This window comes from Capricornis sumatraensis, chromosome 8, assembly GCF_032405125.1.
Source record: "Capricornis sumatraensis isolate serow.1 chromosome 8, serow.2, whole genome shotgun sequence".
In the NCBI taxonomy this organism is placed as follows: Eukaryota; Metazoa; Chordata; class Mammalia; order Artiodactyla; family Bovidae; genus Capricornis; species Capricornis sumatraensis.
Genome location: NC_091076.1, coordinates 56,724,852 through 56,739,699, shown reverse-complemented (window position 1 = coordinate 56,739,699; position 14,848 = coordinate 56,724,852). Strand labels below are relative to the sequence as shown.

The window sequence follows — 14,848 nt, the reverse complement described above, 5'->3', positions numbered from 1 at the left end:
AAACAGCCAAAAACAACTTGGTGACTGAACAACAGCAAGAGGTCTGTCAGGCAGATTAACTTGTGCTGATCAAGAATTCTTTATGGACCACATTGAGATTCTATTTCTGGGAGAACCAAATCTGAAATTAGTCCCCGTTTGGGTTAGGGGCTTTACATAAGGCTCCATTTGGGGCCTATTATCTTTTATTTTTTTAAATCAATTAACCACATAATGCAGAGTACATCATGAGAAACGCTGGACTGGAAGAAATACAAGCTGGAATCAAGATTGCCGGGAGAAATATCAATAACCTCAGATATGCAGATGACACTACCCTTATGGCAGAAAGTGAAGAGGAGCTAAAAAGCCTCTTGATGAAAGTGAAAGAGGAGAGTGAAAAAGTTGGCTTAAAGCTCAACATTCAGAAAACTAAGATCATGGCATCCGGTCCCATCACTTCATGGGAAATAGATGGGGAAAGAGTGGAAACAGTGCTAGACTTTACTTTTTGGGCTCCAAAATCACTGCAGATGGTGACTGCAGCCATGAAATTAAAAGATGCTTACTCCTTGGAAGAAAAGTTATGACCAACCTAGATAGCATATTCAAAAGCAGAGACATTACTTTGCCAACTAAGGTCTGTCTAGTCAAGGCTATGGTTTTTCCTGTGGTCATGTATGGATGTGAGAGTTGGACTGTGAAGAAGGCTGAGCACCGAAGAATTGATGCTTTTGAACTGTGGTGTTGGAAAAGACTCTTGAGAGTCCCTTGGACTGCAAGGAGATCCAACCAGTCCATTCTGAAGGAGATCAGCCCTGGGATTTCTTTGGAAGGAATGATGCTGAAGCTGAAACTCCAGTACTTTGGCCACCTCATGTGAAGAGTTGACTCATTGGAAAAGACTTTGATGCTGGGAAGGATTGGGGGCAGGAGGAGAAGGGGACGACAGAGGATGAAATGGCTGGATGGCATCACGGACTCGATGGACGTGAGTCTGAGTGAACTCCGGGAGTTGGTGATGGACAGGGAGGCCTGGCGTGCTGCGATTCATGGGGTCGCAAAGAGTCAGACACAACTGAGTGACTGAACTGAACTGAACTGAACCACATAATCCCAAAATATCATGTTTTCCTTCTGTATGGTGGTGATCACAGTTTCTCATTACTGTAAACTGTGTGCATGTTCTCTGTAGTCTGCTAATTCTCTACCAGAAGAATTAATTAAACTTTATGAATTCCACTGCCTAGCACTTAACCTGGCGCATCAAGTAGAGAACTTGCAAACTCACTCACATAACATGCTGCCTAGTTGTTGCTCCATTATTTTATCTGAGGAAATGGAATATACATTATATGTATCCAAGCAGACGCACAAAACCCCATACACATAGATTAGCAATACAAACAGCTTTTCTGAAATCCTCCCATTTTGGTGGTTCTAAACTCTTAGAACCTAAACAGACAAAGTGTATTTATATTCTCAAGAAAAAAAAATAAGTATTCTTCCTTGTAGTTGGAGAGTTGTGTACAAAATTGAACTTTGGTGAAGGTAGCCCTGCTTACATGTTGCCTGACTTCCTTTTTTCACCACCACTTCTGGCTCCTGCACTGACTCTGCTCTCACGGGGTGCATGGTGCACTCACATTGGAAGGCATGTTGACAGCAGCATGGGCCAGGTGCGTCAGGGCGATGGGCATGGATGTTCCCTTTTTCTCCAATTAAGTTTCAGAGCCTGATGCTCTACCTTAGAAATTAGGTTTGGATGTGGACTACTGAGAGTGCTGTCTCACAGTGGGAGTGATTCAGAGTGGCAAGGCTTACAGCCTCTTGCAGAGCACCTCCATGACAGTGCCGGAGGGATGCTGGAGATGATGGAGAACCATGGGGGGAAGTGAGCTGGTGTTAGGGATGACTATGCTTTATCGGGTCACTGCTCAGCCTAAAATTCTTCAAACTTCACTCGCATTCTGGCTAGAAAGTCCAAAATCCTTGCCATAGCTCTCATGATCTCCTATAGCCTCACTGCCTCCTTCTTCAGCCACATGTGAGCAATGTCTTCCTCCACTCTCATTTTTCAGATCCTTTGGACGTTTCTGCAACATGACTGGCTCTTCTGCTTAAGGGATTTTATGGAAATGGTTCTTTCCATGTGGAAGAGTCTTCTTTTCCAAACTTCATCCAGCCAACTCCAACATGTTCTCTGCAATCCCTCAGATTTGGTTAGTGCCCCAGGTTTAGACTCTAACCCACTTTATTTGCCCTTTCTCACAATTTGTCATCCTTCAACAGCTTCTCCACTGTGTCTTCCTCACTAGATCATAAGCTCCTTGAGAGTGGACCCCAAGCCCCTTTTTATCCAAGGAGCTACTCTGCTGTCCCCTGGACAGATGGATGCCAGACCATTGAGAAATACCTGTGAAGTGAATACAGATCTCATAGTATTTCAAGATAATTCTCTGAGCCAACTGGGTGGTACCACCAGAAACGTGAGGATTGAATGGGCTCTTCCTGCTATCTCTCTTTCAAACCCAGCTGGGAAGAAGGAGTTTTGAAGAGCAGGCCCTCAAGGTAGGGATCCTTGGTGAGGAATCTCAGCCAGGAGCCAGGCCAGCATGCTCAGTATGACATAGCAACATTTTCATGAAGTGATCGTCTACTGGAATTCCTCAGTTCCAAGGTCATTGACTTTAAGCTGTTATGCAGTATGAATAATTAGACTGTGGGAAAAAATTAGCACTGAGAGTAGTTGCTACTTTAGTCATCAAAATCCTGAAATCCTGACTAATCTCAGCTGGACTGTCTAGACAGTAAGAATTTTGTAGCATTGAAGTATAACCTATAGCCACATCAGCAAAGTCACCCCATTATAAGCAAAAGACTGGAGCACTTTCAAAGAAAGACCCTAGAGATCCTGAGGAATCAAGAACCCCTCAAATGATGATGTGGGAAAAATTGCTTTGAATTAGATTATTAAATATTAAAATGGTATTTCATGTAATCAAATCTAGCCTCTGTATCTAGATATGTTTTGCCTTCTGGGTGTGTGTGGTCAGTCTCCTTCAGATCATTAAAGTCCCTCATTAGATACCATTTGTGTTCCTAGGATATACTCACTTAGGGGTCAGTAATCTAAGAGAAAGAAGAGTTTGTACCCACAAAAATCTTATTATCTACTCAGAGGGACAGATGAAATAGGTGAAACAAAGAGTTAGAAGAATGAGAATATAATTATAACATTAAATTCCAAATGATACATTCAGCCCCTGCAGCAAGTCACATTGTAAAAATCTAGCTCAAACTCCAAAGTGCCAGTTCCATGTTTTTTGGTCATCTGGCATTTATTGTTTGGTCAGGGGTTCTATGCTTCCCACTATTTGGTACTATCGTCTCCAATTTAGTAAACTTGAATGCCAAAGGGTTTTAACTCTGCTAATTATAGCAAACAGTGATTTTTAAAGCTGCCTTACCTAGAAACTTGGTGAAGAATCTGCCTGCAAGTGCATGAAATCTTCCTGCATTGGGAAGATCCCCTGGAATAGGGAATGGCTACCCACTCTAGTATTTTTGCCTTGAGAATTCCGTGAACAGAGGAGACTGGCAGGCTACAGTCCATGGGGTCACAAAGAGTTGTCAACTAATGCTTTCACATACACTTTCACTTTCACATGTAGAAACTCAGCATTCTTAGTATTCTGTGTTCTTAGCAGATTATCAAACACTGTTAGTTTGCACGATACCATTTCATGTAGATTCTCTGCTGAAAGACTATAATCCTAGTGCTTGTATTTCAATGACTTTATATATAAACAGTCAACTTGACCTCTATTACATGAGATATTCAGATTTGCTTTACCTAAAATTAAATTGCAGCTCCTCTGTCCATGGAATTCCATGTGGATGGCCATTCCCTTCTCCAGGAGATCTACCCAACCCAGGGATTGAACCCACGTCTCCTGCATTATAGGCAAATTATTTACCATCTGAGCCACAAGATAAGCCCTACATTACTAATAGTGCTATTTTAATGATACATTTCTGAAGTATTCACTTATTTGCAGAATTCTATTCACATGACTAATCACCGGGACAAGGATTGGTGCATGGTTTAAAGGGAATCATGGGATGGTTCAGGATCTACTGAAAGAATTTTTTTTTTTTTTTGACTCGTTGTGAACCTGGGAAGATGCAGGTCTTTCATTTTCTATTAGCAGTGATCCTGCCACCAAACCTGGCCCCAAATCAAAGAAACCTCAAAGAACAGAGCTGATTTCTGTCAAGTACCTGTATCAACCACTACCTGAAGCCACTCTACACCTGACTTTGCATGTAAGTGAGCCTAAAATTCTTTTTTATGTTCAAGTCCATGAGTTAGGTTGGATTTCACTTGCAAACCAAAGAGACCTAACAGTCTCATTCATAGGGAATAAGGCAGGAAAGAGACTGTAGACAAGACAAGTATAAGTCACTGTGTATTTATTTGACAGTCAACACACCTCCTTTTCCAGAGAGAAAAGACACAGTCTAAGTTATCCCATTTTAATAAATCCCATGCTTCTGGAATTACATCCTGAATTTGTATTTCCAGTAATCAAGATTTGATACCATCACACAAAGTGATTAAAATTTTTCCCTGAGATTATAAGGCTGTGCCTTTGTCCACAGAATAGCTTTATTTCCAAAATTCAAAAGAAAAGTAGGAAAACGGAAGTCTTCTGTTGGTGGGAGAGGCAGATAATTTAGGATTCCTGAAAAAAAAGGTGTAGAGTCAACCACACCACTAATTCATATTTCCCTGGCTGTGAACACTTATTCTTTCAACATGTCCAAATGTTATAGAAGGAAATTACACATAAAAAAATTAATATCAATGCTGTGTTGGCTAATGTGAACCACCAGAGTTATCTTAATGCCTCATTGTCCAGTAAAACATGGAACTAGAGAGGTACAGGCAGCCTTCCCCAGTGGCATGTGGGAAAGAGAAAAATCTAGGCATGGATGATGAGACAAAAGCTGTCTCACACTATATGCATAGTCAGGGCTGTTTCAAAATGGTTTGAAATCAAAACAGCTCATGATTTTCCCCAAGTAGGAATGGGGAGAGGTTTAGTGGATTATTGTCTCAAATCAGCAAAGCATAAGGCCAACGGACAGGCGTCTTCTGGTCTTGGCACACTTAGGGTCAGTTCTAAAGGCAAAATAACTGCAACAGGAGATCACCCTCTTGAGTGGCAATGACCCAGGTGTGGGGAGGAGCCGGCTCAATGGGATCAGTCACCATGAGGTGGTGGTATCAATCCTCACCCACAACACCCTAGAATGGCATAATGAAATGACTGTGCTCCCTAGAGGACTCCCCTTTTTTAAAAATAAACAATCAAAGGTTTCCCTAACATCACCCACATTCAACAGTGAAAGAAGGCAGTGGGTCCCAGGCTGGGAGAGTGGGAAAGAAGTGGATCTCAGGCAAACACACTTGAGGACAAGGTGATGGAGAGTGTGTGGGCCTCTGAGGATGGAAAAGAGAGAGGGAGGCTGAGTGTCAGCGTTTGTGGCACTTGCAGACATCATTCTATGGACATCACTCCACAGACACAAGGCTCACAAATCTCTCTCTTCGGCTCTGTGGTACTTCAGACAGGCCTTCTCCAAGTCTCTGAGGAAGCCAGGAATTTCACTCTGCAAAGGAAAGAAAACTGTCACTTCTATGTCCTCACAGTGCTCACTCTCGATTCTTCAGGAAATGGCAAAGATAACGCAGATGGCTTTTGGAATAATAAATGTGACAATAGGGCCCCCAAGTAGATTTCCACAGAATGTGGCCACAGATGATGGCACAAGTTAAGACACGAGGCACTGGTAAGGCAAGGTGGCCACTGTTGTAAGACCACGTGTATTTTACTTTTGCTAATAAAAAGCTAAGATATTTCTGAGATATCATATTTTGAAAGAAAAAGGAAGATAGGAGGTGGGATTTGCTTGGGCTGGGGGACTCTCCCAAAAAAGTGAGAGAAAGGACTTGCTTTACAGAATTAGAAAATGGTAAGGATGGGGGTGGGCAGGGGGATGCAGCAGGATATGTGATCCTTCAGTTAGCATTGATCATTTCAATCTTCCCAAATGTTGTTTACTTAATCCTTCTCTATAGAGTGGGGATTTCTATATTTTGGAGGGGAGAAACTGATGGCTTGCCTAGATTACAGAGTCAGAAACAAAAGTCAGGATAAAAAATATCTTGTGCTTGATTCAAAGCCTATGTGCTTTTTCATTCCCCCAGGGAACTGGTGATCCCTCCAGTCAGTAAGTAGGACCTTACAAAGCAGAATGAATGGCAGGCATAATTTCAGGTCCTAGGCAGTCTCTACTGATCCGGGTCAACTGAGGCTCCCGCTCCTCAACAGAAAAAGAAAACAAGAACAAAGCTGGAAGTTCTCCCAGGCTTGGACATGCCTCACTGCCTCCCAAGTCAGCTTGGCCTAACTCCTCCATAAGCAAATACAGGGCCCGCAGGCACCATTGTTCCTACAAGGAGCAGGCTATTGTCTGGAGGTTCCAGAGAGTGATCCTGATGAGCTCTTGATGGGCAAGCAGGGCGGGCTGGCATTCCAGGTAAAGACTCTATGTCTTTTGTCCCAGCTGCTGTCCTAGGTGTTGCAACTCCAGTCCTAACCAGAGTCAGTCAAACAAGCTTCGTGAGGCCCGAGATAGCGCATCTCTCCAGACCGACGGCACCACAGGCCAAGTTAACATCTGCCAAACACACCTCCCCTGCTGCCTCCTGGGATCTTACCTTGGTGAAATTGTTAAGGATCCAGAAAGGAATTTGGCCACCTGGGTTATTGAAGTAATACATGAAAACTAGAGAGGGAAAGAAAGCACAGTTTACAAGAAGGAAAAATAGAGCCAAACCCCTGGAAATATCCAGGCTTATATTCAGTCCAGAAATTAAGAAGGGAAGTAGCACTGAATTCAAGTGAACTCTTGCCTCTGCTTTGTCTTATGGGAGACTTACATATATACATTTAGAAAACAGCCCAGGCACATTCTGCTGCTTTTTATTAAAGGCATGACTAGTGCTATTAACTGATACTTATTATCTGTATCTAAATGGGATATATCTCCCATTTAATTATTTCTCTCATTAACTATCTCAATTATTAAAAGCTGGTAAAATTGTACACCAGTTTATAAATGATAAAATGTGTAAAGTGACATGTAAAGGTGGCAGATTTAACACATGTCAGAACTAAGTTCAGAATTTACTGCTGCCTCAAGGTCACATCCATTCCAGTGCATTAGATGGCTGCATTGACCCCTCACAGCCTCTTTCCTGAGGCTGGAACTCGAGGCAGACAGGTTCTGAGTCCCTGGGTTTTTGCTGAGGAGGAGCTGCCTCCCCAGAGGTGGTCCCACCAGCTCTCCTGACCACCCCTGTCCAGGTTGTGCATATACAGGACCTTCCTGAAGTGAGTTTCTAAACCTTCTGGTTCACTTGGATGTTTTGATTTCATCTGGACAATGAAGTCAGTAAAGAATGGACTGATCAGATTTAAACATCCACCTTGCATTGTAGCTACGCTTCTGGGGTGAACTGAGTCTCATTTGATTCTTTTGCACCCATGCTCAGTCGCTGACCTCACCGAAAAAGCATCCTGCATTTGATAGGCCTGCAATCAGTGTGGCCTTCACATGGGTGGCCCAGGCGGGTGCACCAACTTATGCCCGGTATTTACCTTCACTCCTCCAAGAGTCATAGCTCTGGATTGCCAGGCTCTGCTTGTACTGCTTCACCCGGATCATGCCCGACTTTTCTGAAAACCATGGCACAGAGATGCTCTGGGCCAGGATCACGTGGACCTTCCGCCCCTCAAAGTTCAGGTCTCGCCGCTGCCGCACATAGACACACGACACCACCAGTCAAGGCACAACATCAAGTCCAGCATCTCATATGAGTCAGAAGCAAAGGGACATGATTCTGTTCCTCCACTTGGTGTTTGCTCCCTTATACTGTTACTTCATTTCCTGTCCTACCTACACTGCAAAACCATGGCTCCTCCTACCTGGTGTTCTCATTTCAGAGCATGCACTGAGGGAAGCATCATTACAAACAAAGCTAGTGGAGGTGATGGAATTCCAGTTGAGCTATTTCAAATCCTGAAAGATGATGCTGTGAAAGTGCTGTACTCAATATGCCAGCAAATTTGGAAAACACAGCAGTGGCCACAGGACTGGAAAAGGTCAGTTTTTATCCCAATCCCAAAGAAAGGCAATTGCAAAGAATGCTCAAACTACCACACAACTGCACTCATCTCACATGCTAATAAAGTAAGGCTTAAAAAATTCTCCAAGCCAGGAGTCAGCAGTACGTGAACTGTGAACTTCCAGATGTTCAAGCTCGTTTTAGAAAAGGCAGAGGAACCAGAGATCAAATTGCCAGCATCCCCTGGATCATGGAAAAAGCAAGAGAGTTCCAGAAAAACATCTATTTCTGCTTTATTGACTATGCCAAAGCCTTTGACTGTGTGGATCACAATAAACTGTGGAAAATTCTGAAAGAGATGGGAATACCAGACCACCTGACCTACCTCTTGAGAAACCTGTATGCAGGTCAGGAAGCAACAGTTCGAACTGGACATGGAACAACAGACTGGTTCCAAATAGGAAAAGGAGTACATCAAGGCTGTATATTGTCACCCTGCTTATTTAACTTCCCTGGTGGCTCACAGGATAAAGTGTCTGCCTGCAATGCAGGAGACCCGGGTTCGATCCCTGGGTTGGGAAAATCCCCTGGAGAAGGAAATGGCAACCCACTCCAGTATTCTTGCCTGGAGAATCCCATGACAGAGGAGCCTGGTGGGCTACAGTCCACAGAGTCGCAAAGAGTTGGACACAACTGAGCAAATTCGCTTCACTTCAGAGTACATCATGAGAAATGCTGGGCTGGAAGAAGCACAAGCTGGAATCAAGACTGTCAAGAGAAATATCAATAACCTCAGATATGCAGATGACACCACCCTTATGGCAGAAAGTGAAGAGGAACTAAACAGCCTCTTGATGAAAGTGAAAGAAGAGAGTGAAAAAGTTGATTTAAAGCTCAACATTCAGAAAACGAAGATCATGGCATCCGATCCCATCACTTCATGGTAAATAGATGGGGAAAAAGTGGAAACAGTGGCTGACTTTATTTTGGGGGGGGCTCTAAAATCACTGCAGATGGTGATGGCAGCCATGAAATCAAAAGAGGCTTACTCCTTGGAAGGAAAGTTATGGCCAACCTAGACAGTGTATTAAAAAGCAGAGACATTACTTTGCCAACAAATGTCCATCTATTCAAGGCAATGGTTTTTCCAGTGGTCATGTATGGATGTGAGAGTTGGACTATAATGAAAGCTGAGTGCTGAAGAATTGATGCTTTTGAACTGTGGTGTTGGAGAAGACTCTTGAGAGTCCCTTGGACTGCAAGGAGACAGTCCATCCTAAAGGAGATCAGTCCTGGGTGTTCATTGGAAGGACTGATGTTGAAGCTGAAACTCCAGTACTTTGGCCACCTGATGCCAAGAGCTGACCCATTTGAAAAAACCCTGATGCTGGGAGGAATTGGGGGCAGGAGGAGAAGGGGATGACAGAGAATGAGATGGCTGGATGGCATCACCAACTCGATGGACATGGGTTTGGCTGGACTCCAGGAGTTGGTGATGGACAGGGAGGCCTGGTGCTGCAGTCCATGGGGTCACAAAGAGTCAGACATGACTGAGTGACTGAACTGAGCTGAACTGATTGCAGCCCCAAGTCAGCTGCTCACCACCTGTCTGTGCACCTCCATCACCTTAACTCTCTGGGTCCCCACTTCCTCCTCAGTAGACTGAGGGAAAAGTTTTTTCAGGTCCTCAATTCTGACACAAAAAGATATCCTAGAAATGTTCTCAGGAAAGTGTGAGCTGCCGCCCACAATTACTGATGCTACATGTAGTCAGTCCCAGAAGTCACACCCTGAGGTCTCTGAAAGCTACACAAGAAGCAACAGCTTTAGCAGCTGCTTGCACAAGAGTAAGACAGTGTTGTCCACAACTCCTGGTCATGCCACCATTGGGTGATAGCCACGAGGCACAGAAACACTAAGAAAGCTGATCAATGTTACACCAGGATGGGCTTCCCTGATAGTGCAGATGATAAAGAATCTGCCTGCGATTGTAGTCCAATCTCTAGAACCAGAAGATCCCCTGGAAAAGAGAACGGCTACTTACTCCACTATTCTTGCCTGGAGAATTCCACAGACAGAAGAGAATGACAGGCTACAGTTCATGGGGTTGCAAAGAGTTGGACGTGACTGAGGGACTAACATTTCACTTTTGCAAAGGATACATCTCTGTTAGACATGGGAAAAGGGTACTTCATTTGCCAATAGACGGCTTCTTCTCCACCGACTTTTATTTCATAGAGTTCTAAAAAAAAAGAAAAAGTCAAATGACGTTATTGCATCTGGAAGTCTCTTTGGCTTCAATTAACAAAAAGTGTTGATATGACAATTTTGTAGAGGATGATAAACCACTAACTCAGAAGGCACTGACTTCCAGGAAAAGTCATTATCACTGAAAGCTTATTGCCCAGGAACAATGTTTACGAGACTTAAAAACACATTTTAAATAAATGAATCCAACAAAATTCATTCATTGGAAGCTACACACATTCTAAGGTAGAATGTGATAATAAAAATAGGCTTCCGAAAAATAAAATTTAGAGTTATTAAATCATGGTAACCATTGGACGGCACTGCAATACCAATAGTTCTGCTGTTGTGACCTGACTCCTCACCTTAAATTTATTGACATATTACAAGTATCCTGGGACTGAGCAGTGCAGTTCAGTGTTTACAGTTGTTTAATGAAGGTTTTGGAGAGGTTGGTGTTCTTCCTAAGCAGGAAGGAGCTTAACTGTGCTACTTGCCTCGCTCCCGTTTTGCTTTATACTACAGAGACAGGAAGCAAATCTGCATAACGTCCACCTTGCTACTGTGTGCAAATAACATCAGCTCAAGGAGGAGGATAGCAAAGGGATACTATGAAGTGCACAGCCTCTGCCTTCAAGCTATGTGGGAAGCTTCTAACTAACCGCATAGAGGAGTCAAGCTAAGACTGCTGAAAGAGCCAAGAGAGCCCCTTGAAGAGGTGCTGACAGCAGAAATGTGTTTTAATTCAGCTTCTGAAAGAAATAAAACCTATTATAAGAAGACTATGGAGTAAAGAACTTATCAGTCCATTACTACAAGAGGCTGAAAATGCCCTTGAAAGGAAGGGAAGGAGGGGACATCCTTTGCTTTTGCCTTCTCTGCTATGACTCTCCCCTTCTTGCACCAGAATCTCTTTCTCCTTCAGATCATTGCCCTTCCCCTCCTTCTCCTCAATGTGGTTTAAGCAAGACTGACTCAGTGTTAATTTCAGGGCTGGGAAAATGAGTCAAACATGATCACAGCAATTAGTTTAGGGAAGGCATGTGTGGATAGTCTTGGCTTGCCACTCTAGCAAGTTTAGGCCCAAAAGTGGTTTTGTAAAGGCTCTCAGGAAGCTCAGAGACGATCTAGGAGGAATAGAGTTAGGTTAGGAACCTCAGGATTGCTCCAGAGAAGTCAAGCTACTGCAACCTCTGGACCCTACTCCATAGCGCAGACTCTTAATGCTAAGTACCACACATCAGAGGCTCTGCCAGCATCTACAGCACATGACTGAACCACAACTGCTAGGAAGATGAACAGAGAATGTGTGATTTCTCCCTTGAACTAGTGGGCATCACAATGAACCCTAAATAGTAAGGGTATTTGGTAACATTAAATGACCCCAAACCATGGCAAACATCCCCAGGAAATAAGCACATGATCCATGCTGAGGCAATAGAAGCCAATCCTGGGAATCTGGATGCCATAAGTAGGAATGTTCCTGTCCTCCTGTGGTTGTGTACGTGGTTAGAATACAAGCCTACATCTTCTGGTGGTATTTCTGCCAAAACACAAGAATCTGCCTGAGATTGTGGTCAACACGAAAGAAAACAGTCAAACTGGAGAAATGAAGTACTGAATACAGCTGTCCTGGAGGCCAGATACTCATGGATTTTCAATGCCATGAAACAATAAACTCTTTCCTTTCCTTACACTGCCATTTGTTAGCTTTTCTTACTTTCAAACAAAATTCTTGACCACAGCAAGGGTCTGTCAGGATTTCTGTGCCCCTCAGCTAGCTGTGTATCTATTTCACAGTGACTGAGATGGCAGAGGCCATTGCTCACTCTAAGTGGGAGAAAGACACCTTATCTATTCCCTCTATAACTCTCCATCACTTACAGGAAAAATCTAAGAAGTGTAGCCAGGTGGCCAGCCTAGGCCCTTGGGGCTAATTCCAATTCTGCTACCACAACTATGCAAGAACACAAAATTGCTCATAGTTGTCTTCCTTTTTTAACATTTCATGTTGTTTCAGGTCTTTCTCATTTTACTAATGCTGTTATTTGGGCCAAATGTCCTTATTCCACTCACCCCCTCACCTCTCTCTTCCCCATACACATATATTCTTGCCATTTATACAACTTTGATTCCACTTGTAAAGCAAAGTTCAAACATGACCTCTTCCAAAATACCTTTCATGAATATCCAGGTATATATTACCAGGTACGTATACCTGGATATTCAGGTGTATATATACGAGATGACAACAATCTTGCAGTAAGGGCAAAATATCACATTTAAGCCCAGCACTTCAGATATTTAAGCCAAAATTTTAAATGAAACATAATATAACTAAACTTATTGCATATATAACATAATATAACTAAACCTATTGCATTCTACTGGCTAGAGTAAATAGGAATAGATTCTACTTTCTAATAGTTTTTTTAGATCAGGTGTGACTCACCTTGGACATACTGGTCCCACTGTTTTCTATAGTCTAAGTCCATATAGACATCTGCAAGTAGATCTGGTGGTGATCTCACAATACCAGAGACCTTGTACTCATGAAGTCCAGTCAGCTATAAAATGAGAGCAGACAGAAATGGCCTATTGATTCTCGAGTTGCTATTACACAGCACATTAAAAATTGTTGTTCATGCAATGTCCTTCCTGAGCACCTCCTCTGTAAACTTGGTGATGCAATGCTGAAAAAGCATGTGAGGATTCTGCTCTCATCGCCTTTGCCACTGGTGGTGACAGCCACCCGGGTAATGTAAATAGGATAAAAGAGAGCTATGTGATAAATGGTGTCTAGTTTTGGTGGGCTGGTGGTTCATCTTATACTGTCTGGTGTCCGGGAAATGTCTCTATGTTGGACTAATCAGAAGAATTTTTCTAAATAGTAGAAGGAACCAGCTATGGGAAGATTAGGAAAGCACATTCCTGGATAGGAAATGGCCCTCAGGTTGATTGATTGTCTTGCTCAAAGAACAAAAAGTCACAAGGTCCTGAAAACTGTGATGGGAGACAGTCAGAGAAGCAGTGGGGGCTGGGTCCAAAGGGCTTTGTGAACCAGGTAAAGGGGTAAGAGATATTATTCAAATTGCTATGGAAAACAAAGAATTAATTAAAACAAGGAAATAATTTTTTAAAACATGGTTCTTGCTGCCTTAAAATAGATCATAAGGGGGCAAAAAGATGGATTAGAAGACCAGGGCAATGATCCAGAGAAGAGATGTTGGTGATTGGAAAAAGAGGTAGCAGAAATGATGGGGAGAAATTAGTGATTTAGGGATACATTTTGAAGTAATGTCAATAGTAATTGCTGACAGACTGGCTGTGGGGACAGAAAGAGCAAGAATTTAAAAAAAAATCTTATAACATTTGCTTAAACAACCAGGTAGACAGGAGATCCCTTTTCTGAGATAGCTACAACTTGTGGAGGTGGTGATCTGATGGCTGTGGGGTAACCAAGACCTTTACTGTGAGAATGTTGAGCTTGAAATGCTTATTAAATATCTATGCGGGGGTATCATATAGGCAGCTAGCATCCAGGCTTCAAACTACTTTAGATAACCACAGAGAATAATGAAATTTAAAATATTGTTTTACCAATTCCAACACAGAATTTTTAACCAACTGCTTCCTTTTTTCTATAAGCAACTCGTTTGTAGAAAAGAATGAAAGGGGGGAAGAAATACCAACTTCAAACCATACTAGTCCCTTTTAATCAGAAAAGGGCCATTTCTAGATTCCTTAGTACAAAAGATATTCCTTGTTTTCATGTTAAGCCATGTTCTGTGAGGATGTGGGCTGGAGTGGATAGACTCCAGTTTCTGTACAATGGCAGCTAAGAATTCCTGACCTTCACCTTGACTAAAGACTATATTGTTAAGGTTAAACTAATGACTTAATTTGGAGAAGGCAATGGCAACCCACTCCAGTACTCCTGTCTGGAAAATTCCCTGGGCGGAGGAGCACATGGTGGGCTGCAGTTCATGGGGTCGCAAAGAGTTGGACATGACTGAGCAACCTCACTTTCACTTTCATTCATTGGAGAAGGAAATGGCAACCCACTCCAGTGTTCTTGCCTGAAGAATCCCAGGGATGGGGAGCCTGGTGGGCTGCCGTCTATGGGGTCGCACAGAGTCGGACACGACTGAAGCGACTTAGCAGCAGGAGCAGCAATGATTTAATTAATTTCAGTGCAAAAGCTAATAAACTAAACAAACAAAGTGAACCTTTTAGATGGACTCATACTTCCAGTTGCTAATGCAATGTTACTGGCTAATCAAACATGAATGAACCCATGTTCTCAAACACTGTCCCAGGGACTTATGTGAAGTCAAGGGGTAAACATGGAAATCTCTCTAGAGAATCTGAGGCTTCAAGGGTCTCCTGACTCAGGTGGCATAACAATAATTCCCAGTTTAG

At 42.9% G+C, this 14,848-nt stretch overlaps 1 protein-coding gene across 1 annotated transcript in view; it reads right to left on the bottom strand.

Moving 5' to 3' along the window:
• The window catches only part of LOC138083557 (phosphatidylcholine transfer protein-like), a 65,268-nt gene that overhangs the window by 25,285 nt on the left and 25,135 nt on the right, over positions 1-14,848 (bottom strand). Inside the window, exons 2-6 of the mRNA XM_068977402.1 lie at positions 12,879-12,993; positions 10,340-10,421; positions 7,713-7,882; positions 6,770-6,837; positions 5,585-5,658 (exon numbers count right to left, since the gene is read on the bottom strand). Of these exons, the coding sequence (XP_068833503.1) occupies positions 5,585-5,658; positions 6,770-6,837; positions 7,713-7,882; positions 10,340-10,421; positions 12,879-12,993 (509 nt within the window). The remainder of the gene's footprint in view (positions 1-5,584; positions 5,659-6,769; positions 6,838-7,712; positions 7,883-10,339; positions 10,422-12,878; positions 12,994-14,848) is intronic.